The 16,709-nt window shown below is 37.8% G+C and overlaps 1 protein-coding gene across 35 annotated transcripts in view; it reads left to right on the top strand.

The window, feature by feature from the left end:
* The window catches only part of usp25 (ubiquitin specific peptidase 25), a 74,822-nt gene that overhangs the window by 17,773 nt on the left and 40,340 nt on the right, over window positions 1–16,709 (top strand). For 18 of the 35 annotated variants that reach the window (XM_068223768.2, XM_073913730.1, XM_073913721.1 and 15 more), the window contains 6 exon segments: window positions 2,309–2,395; window positions 5,056–5,193; window positions 6,638–6,714; window positions 6,989–7,062; window positions 10,894–11,045; window positions 14,685–14,812. In XM_068223768.2, coding sequence (XP_068079869.2) covers window positions 2,309–2,395; window positions 5,056–5,193; window positions 6,638–6,714; window positions 6,989–7,062; window positions 10,894–11,045; window positions 14,685–14,812 — 656 coding nt within the window. 35 annotated transcript variants of the gene reach the window in all.

Below are 16,709 nucleotides of genomic sequence, written 5' to 3'. Positions count from 1 at the left end.
AAAGTGAAGTAACTCCAGAAAGATAATGTCATAATATGCAGAGCCATAGACCTTTATCTATAAAGTATACTATGGTATCATAAAAGTATATCACGGAAACTGTTCATCATAACTGAAAGCCATGTCGTGTTTGCTGGCCTCACGCATAACCCACCTATCAGTCAGTCAATCGGCACATAACCTTTAAGGGTTAAACAAATAGCGCACAGCACTAATACGGTTACAGAAACGTTCGCGCTGTTATAATTCACTTACCTTTTAATACGTTTTGGTGCGATTATAACCCGCTATTAAAAAAAACAACTGATGTTTTAAAAGAGATGCTGCAATGTAGCCATGGCAGAATGAACTTTGGTGTGGCTCCCCGCCATGAAGAAGTGAATGTCGCGGAAACCATGGCTGTTGATGAAATCCAGGCATAACACTGTATGACAACGTTTTAGATGACTGTTCTAGAGCCTACAGCTAATCAATCTGTCAGATTCTGGAGTGCATTACAGCACTAAACAAAAATATAAATGATCTTAAATAAAGCAAATACATTTATAGAGATGGTATATAAGTACTTTCACTCACCTGAGAAATGGAGGCCAAGTGAATGGTTTGTGAGCACAATTAAGTGCACAAAGCATGCTATTTCATCTGTATTTGTAGGAAAAAATTCCAAAAAGCAATTGACTGTGTAAAGCCACATAAAACAACACAAAAATACGATGTATTTGCGGAGTTCAGCAGCTAATCAGACAGAATCTGCTGAGGTGAAGTGACTGCGACCAGCAAGACCTAGCTGTCACACAAGTGGCCACGCCCTTAATTATGCAGACCTAATATAACCTATTATAAAAGAAACGTATGAGTTATAAAAAAATTCACCCCCACACAGTTGTCACGAAGGGTAATATTAGCTATATGAACCAAAATCGATCTTTATACCAGGCTGTAAACACCTTTTTCTGCTGTGAAGTTGGCCACTTTAACAGTGGGGTCAAATGGGGTCAAATTGCAGTTTCATTTACTTCACAAGGTAGAGCGGGAAGTTGCCGATTGGTTTGAACGTGCGTCATGCTGTTGTTGGCCAGTAACGCACAGTAAACAAATTGGCGCTCGCGTTTTCAAAATAAAAGTCCTGTATACGTAGTAAGTGAAATGTAAGCTTAAGAATGACTAAGGGAGAAAAATTATTATTGTCACAAGAAGACATTGCTCATCAAACGCAGCATGAGGCATGCATATTTATGATCTCAGAGCTTATTGACAAGGCTGCTCGTCAGGTCCGGATGAATGACCCAAATTTGGCAAACATGCAAATGCTGAGGGCATGGCCCATGGGTCTCGTCACAGTTTGTTATGTCTTCTGATTGGGCCGTCGTAGACTTTAAAATGAGAATTTATTTATTTATTTATTTATTTTTTTTATTAGATTATGCAAAAATCATACAAATACAAGAAAATGTCAACAAATAACAAATACAAAGCAACGAAACAAAAACAAAACAAAAACAACAACAATATAGTCATGTACTGGTATGTGCGTGAGTGTGTGCGTGTGAGTGTGTGTATGCATGTAAAGGTAACTTAGTGGACAGGTCAGAGTACATACATAAGGAACAATAACAGTCAATAAATGAAGCAAGTGTCACAGATATAGATAAAACATATAGAAAGAAACCAGTCAGAGGTAGGGAGTAACAACAATGCGCATTAATGTATGATAGTAAAAATGAGAGTAAAAAGAAAGAAAGGACAACAGTAATAACTGACAACAATAATAATAAATCACAAGTGCTACACCAACTACTACTACAGAAAGTTACTTATATAACAACTACTACTGCTTCTACTACAGCCACAACCACGACTACTACTACTACAATGTCTACTTATACTGATACTACTACAACGACTATGATGAGAATTTAAATGAGAACGAGGAAATGGTGCTGTCTAAGGCTCACAGTAAGCCCATTTCCATATTCTGATCTTTAATTATTCTACTATACCTTGGTATACCCAGATTTTCATTATAGGGCACGTTTAAAGAAAAACTGATTTAAAGGTGCAGTATGTAAGTTTGTGGTTGAACTAGGTATTGCATTCCTGGATCAAAACACACGCAAGCGCAGGTTTCCAGCTTGAGAACCAACAGGAGTGTGCCGCTCTGTGAAAACGAGGCTTAAGACAAAAAAACTAAACCAAATTTGCTTTCAAAACAGCTGCTCGGCCAAGGTTATGTTGACATTGAAAGCTTGTGCACTGTGTTCTCAAATACTGATATTTATCTGTTTTTGTTTTTATCTCTATATTTCAGTCTCTTTTTAACCTGCTGGAGTTTCAGAGGCTGGTGTTGCATTATTCCCCTCCTGCACGGATGCAGGACCTGCCCCGCAATCAAAAGGTGAGATTGCTCCCCCCCGATCCCCATGTCCACAGTGGTTAAACACAGCTCACATGCCATAAGAGCTTCCATTTCTCACCGAGACATACTTTCAGGAGAGTGTGACCTTGCCTGACCTGGTTTGAAAGCCTCAGTTGCATGCTGTGACATTATCGCACTCTTGCAAGCAGTGATTTCTCCCTCATCCAAAGCTGGGGCTTTTCAAGGTCCCTGTATTGTAGCTGTCACATCGGCTCTTCCACACTATATGTTAAGGAGAGGAAGAAGTGTTCGATGTCCGGCTCAGCAGGCCAGCTGATTTCTTTCTCCAGCTTCTTTCTCTGGGGGCCCTAAGCTTGTGAACGGGGTCAGCAGATATGACCGCTAATCTGAGCTTAACCTCATCCGCTGATAGAAGACCACGGAGCTCTGAATTCATCCTTTTCTCCGCCTTTATTGCTTGTTCTTTTCATCTACTGGGTCAGTAGAGAAGCTCAGGCTGGATTTTAATCTGTTATCAATTAAAAAGAGTCCTCCAGATGAAGAGAATCCAGATGGTGTGATTGGTTTTTGACCCCTATATGGCATTGAGATGTGTGTAAATCTCCTACTTGAAGTCAGATAGACCCAACTGATCAACTTCCGAAAATTAATTTAAAAAGATTTAAGATTTGCCATAAGATCAGTAGTGCTCAAAATTGACAAAATACTGATATCTCAAATTGTTTTGGGTGATTACTATAATGATAATTATTATTTTGACTAGTGTGCTGTTTTTATTATATCTTTGTCCTTGTAGACCTTGACTGGTTTACTCCAGATTCAAGTGTTTCGTTCAAAGTGGCTGATTCATTTAGAAATGAAACCAACAACTGTTTTAATGAGTGGATTTTTTAATCATTTACTTACTTAATGCATTCAAAAACAGATTCATTCAGCAATGAAACAGTGCAGTATTGACCTGAGATGCACACATGCTCTAATCCTTTGTTTAAAACCACTTTTGTTGCCAAAAGAAGTTAAGAAATCAGCATTTTAAGGGGAAAAAGATTTTCGATCACAACAAATGAAAGCATTTGTCATTCTGGTCATTTGTTATTTTCTGGGAAAGAAAAAGCACTAAATGATTTTTCATTTGACAAAAACACTCAACGGCCTCTTTATTAGGTACACCTGCCCAACTGCTTATTAATGCAAATTTCTGTTTAGCTAATCACATGGCAGCAACTCAATGCATTTAGGCATGTAGACATTTAGCCAGACTGGTTTGAGCTGATAGAAAGGTAATGGTAACTCAAATAACCACTCATTACAACCTTGGCATGCAGAAGAGCATCTCTGAACACACAACACGTCCAATCTTGAGGCGGAAGGACTACAGCAACAGAAGACCACATCCGGTGCCCCTCCTGTCAGCTAAGAACAGGAAACTGAGGCTACAGTTCGTACAGGCTCACCAAAATTGGACAATGGAGGATTGGAAAAACTTTGCTTGGTCTGATGAGTCTGTATTTCTGCTGCGACATTCGAATAATAGAGTCAGAGTTTGGCATCAACAACATGAAATCATGGATCCATCCTGACTTGTATTAACAGTTCAGGCTGGTGATGGTGGTGATGTAATGGTGTGGGGGATATTTTCTTGACACACTTTGGGCCCATTAGTACCAACTGAGCATTATCAACCCCACAGCCCACCCGAATATTGTTGCTGACCATGTCCATTCCTTCATGACCACAGTAAACCCATCTTCTGATGGCTACTTCCAGCAGGATAACGCACCTTGTCATTAACCGCGAATCATATCAGACTGGTTTCTTGAAGATGACAATGAGTTCAGTGTACTCATATGACCTCCACAGTCACCAGATCCTAATCCAATAGAGCACCTTTGGGATGTGGTGGAACAGGAGATTCACATCAAGGATGTGCTGCTGACAAATCTGCAGCAACTGCGTGATGCTATCATGTCAATTTGGACCAAATCTCTAAAGAATATTTCCAGTACCTTGTTGAATCTCTGCCACAAAGGATTAAGGCAATTCTGAAGGCAAAAGAGGGTCCAACCTGGTACTAGTAAGGTGTACTTCTGTTAATGTAATCAGGCCTTGAGAATTAAACTTTTTTTTCTCAAACTCTTACCTAATGAATCCAGTATATACAAAGAAACTGAGAATTTTGAAGTGGTTTTTTACATTTTTGGTAACACTTTATTTTAAGGTGTCCTTGTTCGGTGTACTTACTGTAGTAATTACAATAATTATGCATCATTTAATGCAAGTTACCCACATTTTAACCCTACGCATATTGTAAGTATATGTATTTAATTAATACATCACAGTAATTCAATGAATAGTTACACATTAACAAGTAAACTTTAATTTATAAAGGGCTTTATTTTGTTTTCTGCTGTCATCAGGAAAATCTCTTATACTATATTTAAACGTGTGTCTTAAGCAAGTCCTACAAAATGTTTTTATTTATTTAGTTATTATTTAAATAAATAATTTTTTTGCTTTTAGATGACACAGACCTTCACTTTAACTTGGCCATTTATTACTTGTGTATTTCCTTGGAAATAAACCTTGGTGTCCTACTGTTTAAGCTGTTTCTGGGAGGATATGTTGTTTTTCTGTGTGCCTTTAGGATTTTAATTTGCTCTCTGTATATGTTCCCATAGGAGCACAGGAACCTGCCCTTCATGCAGGAGCTTAGGCATCTCTTCTCCTTGTTGGTGGGCTCCAAGCGGAAGTATGTGGACCCGTCCGGGGCCGTGGAGATCCTCAAAGATGCCTTCAAGTCCAGTGAGTCTCAGCAGGTAAGTTTCTTGAGTTGGTCACTAAAACAATATCTTAGGAAATCAAGATTTGCCTTGCTCTTATACTTTATATAATACCATACGAATATACTAATAATTTTCAGAATGCATCGATGGAAATGTTTTGTTTTTGTTAGCCTTTTTATTCTCACCTGGGACCTCATGTACAAAGACTTGTGTTGAAATTACTAAACATTACTAAACTAAAACATTGCGTACGCACATGTAATGGAATGTATGAAATGTATGAAAGACTGCGTATGCGGAATCCCGAGCATTGTAACAATTGGTTATTTGAGTTACTGTTGCCTTTCTATTAGCTGGAACCAGTCTGGCCATTCTCCTCTGACCTCTGGCATCAACAAGGCATTTTAGCTCACAGATATTCACTGGATATTTTCCCTTTTTCCAACCATTCTCTGTAAACCCTAGAGATGATTGTGCATGAAAATCCCAGTAGATCAGCAGTTTCTGAAATACTCGGACCAGCCGGTCTGGCACCAACAACCATGCCATGGTTAAAGTCACTTCAATCACCTTTCTTTCCCATTCTGATGCTCAGTTTGAACTGCAGCAGATCGTCTTGACCATGTCTAAATGCATTGAGTTGCTGCCATGCGATTGGCTGATTAGAAATTTGCATTAACGAGCAGTTAAACAGGTGTACCTAATAAAGTGGCCGGTGAGTGTATTTTTTCAGTTTTCTTTGAATATGGAGTTCAGAACATTTATTTAAAATCTTTGTGGAACATTATAAATTTCTTTGCTGTTACTTTGGATTATTTTAAACACTTATTACTTAATAAAACCATAATTTTATAATTATATAATATTATTTATAATTATATAATATATATTTTTACCAACCCCATGTAAACAGTAATGTAAATGAAAACTTAATCTTTGAAAATTGTCTTAGCTTTCACTTAAAAACATTACGAAATGTGTTATTTGCATACGTCTGTGTATATGCATATAGCTTTCATATCAGCAGTAATTTGATTAAGAAACAATATATTGCTTTAAAGCTACAGTACACCTAAAAGTCTAAGCGAATCAGTTGCCAAAGTAGTCTGTTTCATTGTTAGGATGAGCAAATAAGGCACATGTGAAACAAAATAATTATTTTTGTTTTCAAGAAAACTAGATTAACATCATAAGTGGTCTTCAGGGGAAAAAGCTAAACGGTACAAAACAGCTTCTTTTCATAAAGCTTTCAATAATTGTGCCAGTCTGTTTTATTGATAAAAATAAACAAGCCTGACCTTTTTATTAATATGATACATGTGACCTTTTTTTATTCCTATTTTGGACCAGGTTTTGGCTTATTTTCATTCATTAAATGACAAACAAGGGCAAAGGTTTAGTTTTATGACCAGCTGAGATGATTTCAAGCAGGAATGTAGTTGTTCTGGATTTTGAGTTGCTGTGTTTGTTTGCCCAGCAGGATGTGAGCGAGTTCACCCATAAACTTCTGGACTGGCTGGAGGACGCGTTTCAGATTAAAGCAGAAGAGGACAGGTGAGACTTTATACACCTACCTGAAAATCTGACATGCTTTCATCCGTGTTCCTCTCTCTCATATCCTTCATAATGATGTATGATCGCATCACAGCTGGAACGGACTGTAATGATGATTAATGTGGTACATTAACCTGTACGACTTCAATTAGTGCCGTTAAATACCCGCTGAAGACAGTCCCAGTGTGACTCCTACAGCCAAAGGACATCGACGAATCTAGTTTACAACGTTTCCATCCCCGCGTGACTCCATATTTGCTCTTTTTTCACACAGGGAGGGAGAGAAACCCAAGAACCCGATGGTTGAGCTGTTTTATGGACGTTTCCTGGCTGTGGGCGTCCTGGAGGGTGAGTATCCATCAGCTCTGGGAGTCTGGTTAAAGTGAAGCGACCTTGTGTTAATGTAATTTGGTGTACTGTAGTATTAAATCAATCTAGCAGTCATTAATGAGAGTTTATTAAACATGACAGCACCGATCACAGCTGGTTACATGCAGAATGTTCGGCAGGTGACCTTTTTACCTTGTCTGGAGGTTGAGATTTATGTTTGCACGCTTGTTTTGTTTATTTTTGCGTGCATTCACAGAACTGCACAATATCACATGTGTTGTAATAAACATTTCAATATCTTCATGTTTAAGAGGATCTAATTTACATGCCATTTATTTCCCGACTGTTTACGTTCACCGACATATCCAACATTATGTGAATGTGTGCTTTAGCTTTGCACCAGTGCATTCGGTAAAATGTATTGCTAAAATGTCAAATATTATGAGTTTAAATTGCCAAGACTGCAGATATTTAGTTTGTTGTTTAGAGCATAGACTGTAAAAGATATGGATGTAGTATCCGTGACGTCACCCATAGGTTTCTGAATAGCGCAAATTAAGCTACAAGTAGGCATGACCAACCGTTGCTATTTTGTTCGCCCATCACAACACTGACTGGGGGATACCAAACAAGGGCAAAGAGGCGGAGCGAGAGCGGAGCTACAGACGCCTGCTAGCATTTTGCTTAGGCTTTTAGGGAGAAACGCTTCATTACCTTGTCTGCATGCCTAAATGCATTGAGTTGCTGCCATGTGATTGGCTGATTAGAAAATTGTGTTAACGAGCAGTTGAACAGATGTACCTAATAAAGTGGCCGTGAGTGTATGTATAAATACATTACACACGAGTATAATGCCAGCAGCTAGCTCTCTGCAATTCTCACATGGTCACTCACTGAAGCTAAGCAGGGCTGCGCCCAGTCAGTACCTGGATGAAAGACCACATGGGAAAGCTATGTTGCTGCCGGAAGTGGTTTTAGTAAGGCCAGCAGGGGGCGCCAACCTGCGGTCTGAGTGGGTCCTAATGCCCCAGTATAATGACGGGGACTCTATAATGCTCAGTGAGCGCCGTCTTTCGGATGAGACTTTAGACCAAGGTCATGACTCTCTGTGGTCGTTAAAAATCCCAGGATGTCCTTCGAAAAGTGTAAGGGTTTAGCGCAAGCGGCAACCTCCCGCTCTCCCTCGGGAGGCCAATACGGAAGTAACTGAAACTGCAATTCATTGAAATTCCGCTAGTCTTGGCTCCATAATAGAGCAAATTTCAATTGAGCCCACTGTTAGAATGCCCAACTTTACAGCAGAAAAAAGGTGTTTACAGCCTGGTACAAAGAAAGATTTTGGTTCAAAAAAGCTAATATTACCCTTCATGACAACTGTGAGGGGGGTGAATTTTTATAACTCATCAGTTTCCTTTTTATTAGGTTATATTAAGTTTGCATAATTAAGGGAGTGGCCACTTGATTGACAGTTAGGTCTCGCTGGTCGCCGTCACTTCACCTCAGCTGACTCCGACAGATTAGCCACTGATTTCAACATATTCATATTTTTGTGTTGTTTTAAGTGGCTTTACAGTCAGTTGCCTTTTGGGATTATTTCCTAAAATTTTCAGATGATATGGGATGCTGTGTGCACTTAATTGTGCTCACAAACCATTCACGTGGCCTCCGTTTCCCATGTAAGTAAAGTTATATACTTGTAAACCATCTCTATTAATGCATTTGTTTTATTTAAGATAATTTATAATGTTCTTTAGAGCTGTAATGCACTCCAGAATCTGACAGATTGATTAGCTGTAGGCTCTAGCACAGTCATCTGAAGTGTTATCATACAGTGTTATGCTAGATTTCATCATTAGTACTGCATTTACTACCACAGAATCTGAAGTATATCTGAAGTGTTTGGAAGTAATCCTCCTGTTGAAAAACGTCATAAGAACAATGTTTAGTGGCTTAATGTATTACTACAGTGTTTTAAGTCTAAACACTTTATTGATATAGTGTACAGCCAAGAATATGTGGTCAGAACACAAACGGGTCGCAGGTGATAAAGTTTTAAGCGTTTTCCCAAAGTAAAGTGTGTCTAAGCCAGGTCCAAGCAAAATGCCTGCAGGTGTCTGTAGCTCCGCTCACTCTCTGCCTCTTTGTCCTTGTTTGGTATCCCGCCGTGGGTCCGATAACGCGCTTACAAAATGGTGATTGTTGGCCGCGCCTACTTGTGGCTTCTTTTGCACTCTTCAGAAACCTATAGGTGACATCACGTACACTATGTCCATATATTTTACAGTCTGTGCTTTAACCCAGGCATACTGGCCAATTCTGCTCACTGGCCTCTGTCCATCATGGCCTCCTAACCATCCCCATAGCATAATTGGCTTCATCACTCTGTCTCCTCTCCACCAATCAGCTAGTGTGTGGTGTGCGGTCTGGTGCAAAATGGCTGCCGTCATGTCATCCAGGTGGATGCTGCACACTGGTGGTGGATGAGGAGATTACCCCCTATGTGTAAAGCGCTTTAAGTGCCCAGAAAAGCGCTATATAAATGTAAGGAATTATTAATATTATTAGAAAGGTTTATCTGCAAGATCTAGTTTTTATTTTCAGTTCATGTATTCACCTTATTCTACACCGACGAGCGGGCGCTGCCATTTGACTCTTTTTGGCTTGAGACTTCCGGTCTCATTCACTTCCATTTATTTTTTGACGTTAAAAACTGCCCGTTACGCTGCTTGATGTTGCAATTTGATATTTTTTTATTATATTATTCTACTTGGTCTGTGTAGTCATGCAAACATTTGTTTGTAGAGCAAGCAGTTTGACCGTTTTCTGTCGTTTATTATTCCTAGTCATTTCTCCCATAGGCGACTGAATCGGAAGTTCCAAGACAATCGCGATAACAGGCGCACTTCCGCATTCTAGTATAAGGTCAATACTGCAACTTGATTTTGCATGTCTTTGTATTACCCAATGTTTCATAATCCAATTCATAATGTAGTATCTGTTGTCTTCCTAGAAATGCCACAAGCAAATAATTGAGCAAACAGCCTTCTTCTGTCGTCAGTTTGCTCTTTATGCATCACTGTTTTTATGCAAATGAACTTTTTGAACTGAGCTGGTTTGTAAAAGCTTATAACTAGGCCCACACAGAATCTGCATGCGCAGAAATCCGCAGATTTCCACAAATTTTTAGTCCACCGTTGAGTCTATTTATTTACTTGTGTAAATGTGTGTAAATTTATATTTATTCAGTTTTTCAATTAATTTCAGTAATATTATTGACTAATATGAATGTTCATTTGAATTATTTACAATACAGTTTATTTTCTGTCTTCTCAGTAGATATATTAAATTATAGACTTGCTTTGTGTACCAAATAAGTGGATCTAATTAGATTTGTTTTTTAAATAAACGTTAAAAGGGTATTGTTTTTTAATTAAATATATATATTAAGTTTTCAGTTACAATACTTCCAAAGTAATTCCACAAAAATCTGCAGATTTTTTACAAAATTCTTTGCAGAAATAGCAAATATTGTCCGCAGATTCTGTCTATGGCCCTACTTATAACACTTATTATAGATTGCTACGGAAAAAGCAACACATTCTAGCATTCTAATGCATTACATTTTTTTTGTTGTCAAAGCGTTTATGTTTCCGATCTAAACCTTGAAGGATTTTCATGTTTGTTCGTGTATTTTCTTTTTTGCACGACACACTGTCACAGCATTGTATCCTTATGGCGTCCACTAAATAAAGGGATTACATGGATAAGAGAAGATTAACATTAAACCGAGCACATTACAGATTTTATTTAAAGACAGTGATGAGATTTTGTATGTGTGTGTTTTCATAGGAAAGAAATTTGAAAACACCGAGATGTTTGGCCAGTATCCTCTCCAGGTGAACGGCTTCAAAGATCTACACGAGTGTTTAGAGGCCGCCATGATAGAGGGAGAAATCGAGTCTTTGCATTCTGCAGAAAACTCCGCCAAATCAGGCCAAGAGGTTCGTTCTCTCTCTTTTTCATCCCATTCCACCATTTGTAGCCTGAAAACCATTTCCATATTCCATCCAGTGACAGCCTTTGAGGTGAAAGGAAAAAAAACTAAGACATGTGACCTCTGACCGAGATGTTGCATAATGGCTTTTCAGTCATCAGTTGTGCCCTGGGCAGATCCCTTTGCAGCTGCTTTCTGCTAATTACTTCAGCTCAGCGCAAATAAAGGAGATCCTCTGGTGGATGGTATTCTGGGATGTTCATGAAAGTCTCTCTCTCTCAGGGCTCAGAGTGTGGTCGGGTCACTAGTGCTCATTACAGCTGTCAGCACAGAGGGCGGAGCTTCTTATGGAGCAACACCAGGGTTAAAAGATTACTAAATATAGATTTTTGTTGTTGTTGAGTAAAAAAGTTTCAAGACATGGGATGGTGGAGCAGAAAACCAGTCATACAGACCTGTAGCAAGCCTATTGAAATGGGTGTTCTTTTTTCTTAAAAAGTGGTGCTTTTTAGTTATTCTCCTCAATTTATATTAAATTATGAGGTTCAAATACTGAATTTTAGTGACATTTTAAGCACTAATCTAAAGCTGCATTAGCTTCATAACCACACTTTTTGATTTAACGAAAATATATCTTACAAGTGCTTACCCCATATTGTTTTTCCACAAGGTGTTTATTAGAAATGTGCATTTAAATTAAGTTATTACAGTTTTATAAATAATGTCATGAGATTATAATTTTAAATAATTTTTTTTTTAAAAGAAGTATGGAAATACTAATTGTATTTTAAAATACAAATTTATAATGGTGCATCATTAAAAAATAGGAATCTATTAAAGCCTGTTAAAAACAAACTAAAACATTAAAAACTGTAGTCTGTAGGTAAATAACAAACTGGCCAGCACAATTCCTCAGTCAGAATTTGTTGATTTGAATAATTAAAAATTAAGTTTGTCATAAAGCCTTCTTCTATCGGTTATTTTCACAATTTATGATGGCATACTGTCAAAAATGGGACAAATGAGCTCATATGGGGGGCAAATTCTTTACTTGCAGTCTATCGAACTACCTGACCTCCCACCCTGGCTATGGGCCTGTCATACGTGTCAATTTTTCAAAAATAAGGTTTATGCATCATCTGAAAGCCAAATAAATACGTTTTCTTTTAATATATTTGACAATTTAAATATCTCGAATTAAAGCATAAAAATAAAATTACTAATAAAAATGTTAAAGACGTCCAAATGTACATTACTATAAAAAAGTTTTGACATATTTAGTATAGAAAATTACAGAAATAAAAAAAGTTTACTTGAAAGGGGACTAATTATGCAAAAATCACTTTTATAAGGGTACAGTTTGGCACATAATAAAACAATGCATTTATAAAAGCAGTCTGCAGAAACACTTTGATTGACATTCTCCCTTTGTACATGTCATCAGAGGGCAAAAGCCCAGCCCATTAGCATAGACAGCCCTGATTGAGACGCAGCTGTTTGCTATTGCTACTGTGCCATACCCAGAGATGCCTAAAGTACATTCTTTACTCAAATAGAAGTACAGATACTCCTGTTTAAAACAACTCTGGTAAAAGTTGAAGTACTGACTACACTTTTGCACTCAAGTAGAGGTAAAGAAGTATGGCCTTAAATATGTGTTTAAGTGAAAAGTGTTCATTATTACTACCAGTTTTAGTTTCACGCCCCATTCACACGGGGCTTCAGCGGCAACGCTTGACTGAAGGCGTGTCTGAAGTTGGGGCTAAAGCGATCATCATAGCAGCGTCAGCCAATGAAATTCAGTCAGCAATAGGCCACAGTCCAGCAGGAGTATTTGCATACAACGATCTAATTGGCTGACGCTTCCGTCGACGCTTGAAAAGTTGAGCTAGTCCCAACTTCTCCAGCGAGCAACGCCTCTGAAGTTGTGCCAACGGATCCACAATGCAGTTCGGCAATGCCTGATGTCACCCTTTTAAAGTAAATGTGAAGCGCTGACGCATGTGTGAATGGGGCATCACTGTGGTACACTGTACATCATGTATAGTTGTGCTCAAAAGTTTACAAAACCCTTGAAGAATATGTTAAAATGTGAATAATTTGAACAAAATAAGAGAGATCATACAAAATGCATGCTTTTTTTTGTATTGTCTCGAGCAAGATATTTTACATAAAGGATGTTTAAATATATTTCACTACACAAAAATGTAGCTGAAATTTTCAAAATAACACTTGACAAAAATTTAAATACCTATGGTTTTGAATACTGTGTGTGGTTTCCTGATAATCTACAAGTGATTTTTCTGCTTATTGATGGTTGTTTATGAGTCTCTTGTTTGTTCTGAACAGTTAAACTGACTCCTGTTCCTCAAAAAAATCCTCAATCTTCTGCAGGTTCTTCTGTTTTCCAGCATCTTCTGCTGCTCTGAACCCTTTCCAGCAGTGACTGTATGACTGAGATCCATCTTTTCACATTGAGGATGATTGAGAGACTCAAACACTACTGTTAAAAAAAGGTTTAAACCCTCACTGATGCTCCAGAAGGAAATGCGTACGCTGTGTGAAAAGATGGATCTCACAATCATACACGTTAGTCCCATCTCTGGCCATACCTGCCAAAGATAACGTCATTGTCTATGAGCCATTATAAATGCTGATTTTATGATGCACAAATTAACACTGTAGTATCCATAGATTACCTTCTTCTGAGCCAATTCTTTTGACATTTTCTGTATTTCACAGAGATAAGGTTAATCCTGTTTTTTAATTTTCCACTATGCTGACACATAGGCATTTATAGCTCCACCCTCTTATTAAAATAAGCCAGGGAGCCCAATCTCTTTTCCATTTAAAGCAACAGTAACCGAAACGGCACAATTTGAATCAAAGCTTAAAAGGCTCAGTTTCAAAGAGTTATGCAAAATAAGGTTGGTCAGGTTTACATTTTCTCTTTAGTATTCAGGTTGACTTACATTTTGTGTTTAGGGCTCTGTATATACTGTACATGTTGTATTGTGTTTTGTTTTTTCTTTGTTTATGTAAAGCCTAACCAGAGACGAGGGCTGCAAATTAGCTTTATGCTATATGTCCTATGTACGTGAAACCGATTGTCTTTGTATAACCATGTCAAGTGTATTGTCCATGTAAATAAACAGGCAAATAAATTAACATAAGATCTAGGGTCACGTTTAGGCAAGAAAAACTAGATTCAGAAAGAGTTGAGGAGCAACAGTCAGTGTAAACACCTTAACATTCTGCAATGTTGGCATGTCACATTACAATATGTTTCACAATGTAATGCAATTATATTAGGGCTCCTTAAATATACCACAAGTAGCGAGCTTGCAAATATTAGTATTCAAAACCTTTTTTTCTGTAAGTTTTTTAAAGTTTTTTAAAGTATTAGTTAACCTAAAACTGAACATTCAAATCTTTTTGAGTTTTTTTCTTCTATTGAACACAAAAGTATGGTAAAATATGGTTAAATGCTGCATTTGTTAAGTTGTTCAAGCATTTGCAACAATCAAATTAGATTGATTTTTCAAGAAAAACTAGATTCAGAGAAAAAAAGTAGTTTATATCAAGTCTTCAAAAAGTTTAAATGTTTGAGTTGTTTTTTAATGCTAATTATTCCTGTTTTTTCCAGCATTGGTTCACAGAGCTTCCACCCGTTTTGACCTTTGAACTGTCCAGGTTTGAGTTTAATCAAGCCTTAGGCCGACCTGAGAAGATTCACAATAAGCTCGAGTTTCCTTCTATGCTGTACATGGACAGGTTAGTCTAATTGTTACTATATTATTTCATAATTTGTGTACTTTTAGATATAGTACAAATTGTTATATGTTGCCTATGTTTAAATAATTAACTTATGAATCTTCTTTTTACTAATTAATATTCAAAACAACATTCAAGGTCATTCCATTGTATTGCCAATATTAACCAATACCAATTTTTGCAGGATGATCTGTGGTTTTTCCTATTTTGCAGTTGTGTTCATTTCATAAATATCTTCATTTTATTAAGCCTCTTTTTTATTTTAACACATCATCAAATAATAAGAATTAAAGCATGAAATGATGTAAAATCATCTATACAAAACTCAAAATTTACAATTCAGTCATAAAGACTCTGTTCATTCAGGATAATTGATCATTGCTTTGACTATATTGTCCTTAAATGATGAAATAATTGTTTAAATCCCTTTTTTAATTAAAAAGAAAAAGGTTTTATTAGTGCGATTCAAAGATTAATCACGATTAATGCCATACAATTAAATTTTTTTTATGGTGATCCATGTATACTTATTATGTATATACAAATACACACATGCATATATTTGAGAAAATGTTTATTTATATTTAAATAAAATATATATGTAAATGATACAAATTATCTATACATTGAAATATCTATGTGACAGTTCTGTGTAGTTTTATGTATGTGTTTGTATTAAATACAATGATTATATAAAATGCACACACATATATATATTATGTCACAACCATTGATGAGAATAATGGCGCTATAAATAAACGGCATTACCTTTTTCCAGTAACAACTAATCAAAACAATTGCTGATTCCCCCGTTACAACGCCATTACCGTTACGGACAATAAAATGCGCGTTACTGTAATTGAGAACACTGTGTGTGTGTGCGCGTGCATGCATGCATTCGTTCAGGCTGGGGCAGAACACATAACCAACCAGCGATGATGATGTGTGAATGTGGTGTAACTGAGAATGTGATTGTTGGCTTAGAGTATATTTCCAACGTTTGCTAATCAGAGGCACACAACAGCGACCAGGAGTCAAAACGATAGCAAATCCAACCAGTTCAAAGGTAGCAGTTGCTAACTAGAAATATAAGCACTACTTTTTCCTCTTTAAGGTGAAAGGCAAGAATGTTTATGTATCGTGCAGCTTATGCCCAGGAACAAAAATAATTTCTCTGCGTTGGTGACAAGTAATTCTAATCTAATAAAGCACCTCATGTCGTCATATGCTGCCACAAAATGAGTGGCTACGCAGGTGATCATGTGAGCTCTGCTACCAAAGGAGGAGACGAAGCAATGACGTCAAAGCAAATAAAATTTTTCTCCACCGCAAACACATTACTCAGACAGAATGCCAGCCCAAGACCGGTTACTCACTGAAGCTAAGCAGGGCTGAGCCTGGTCAGTACCTGGATGGGAGACCACTAGGGAACACTAGGTTGCTGTTGGAAGTGGTGTTAGTGAGGCCAGCAGGGGGCGCTTAACCTGTGGTCTGTGTGAGTCCTAATGCCCCAGTAAAAGTGAAGGGGACACTACACTGTCAGTGGGCGCCGTCTTTCGGATGAGACGTTAAACCGAGGTCCTGACTCTCTGTGGTCATTAAAAATCCCATGGCACTTTTCGTGAAAGAGCAGGGGTGTAACCCCGGTGTCCTAGCCAAAGTCCCTCTATCGGCCCTTACGATCATGGCCTCCCAATCATCCCCTTCCACCAAATTGGCTCTATCACTGTACCTCCACTCCACCAACAGCTGGTGTGTGGTGAGCGCACTGGCACCGTTGTCCTGTGGCAGCCGACGCATCATCCAAGTGGATGCTGCACACTGGTGGTGGTGTGGAGAGACCCCCCTCATGATTGTGAAGCGCTTTGGGTGTATGGCCATACACAATAAATGCGCT

The sequence above is a fragment of the Danio rerio genome, chromosome 10, assembly GCF_049306965.1.
Source record: "Danio rerio strain Tuebingen ecotype United States chromosome 10, GRCz12tu, whole genome shotgun sequence".
In the NCBI taxonomy this organism is placed as follows: domain Eukaryota; kingdom Metazoa; phylum Chordata; class Actinopteri; order Cypriniformes; family Danionidae; genus Danio; species Danio rerio.
Note: the sequence above shows the minus strand (reverse complement) of the source record. Positions and strands in the feature narration are given on the sequence as shown.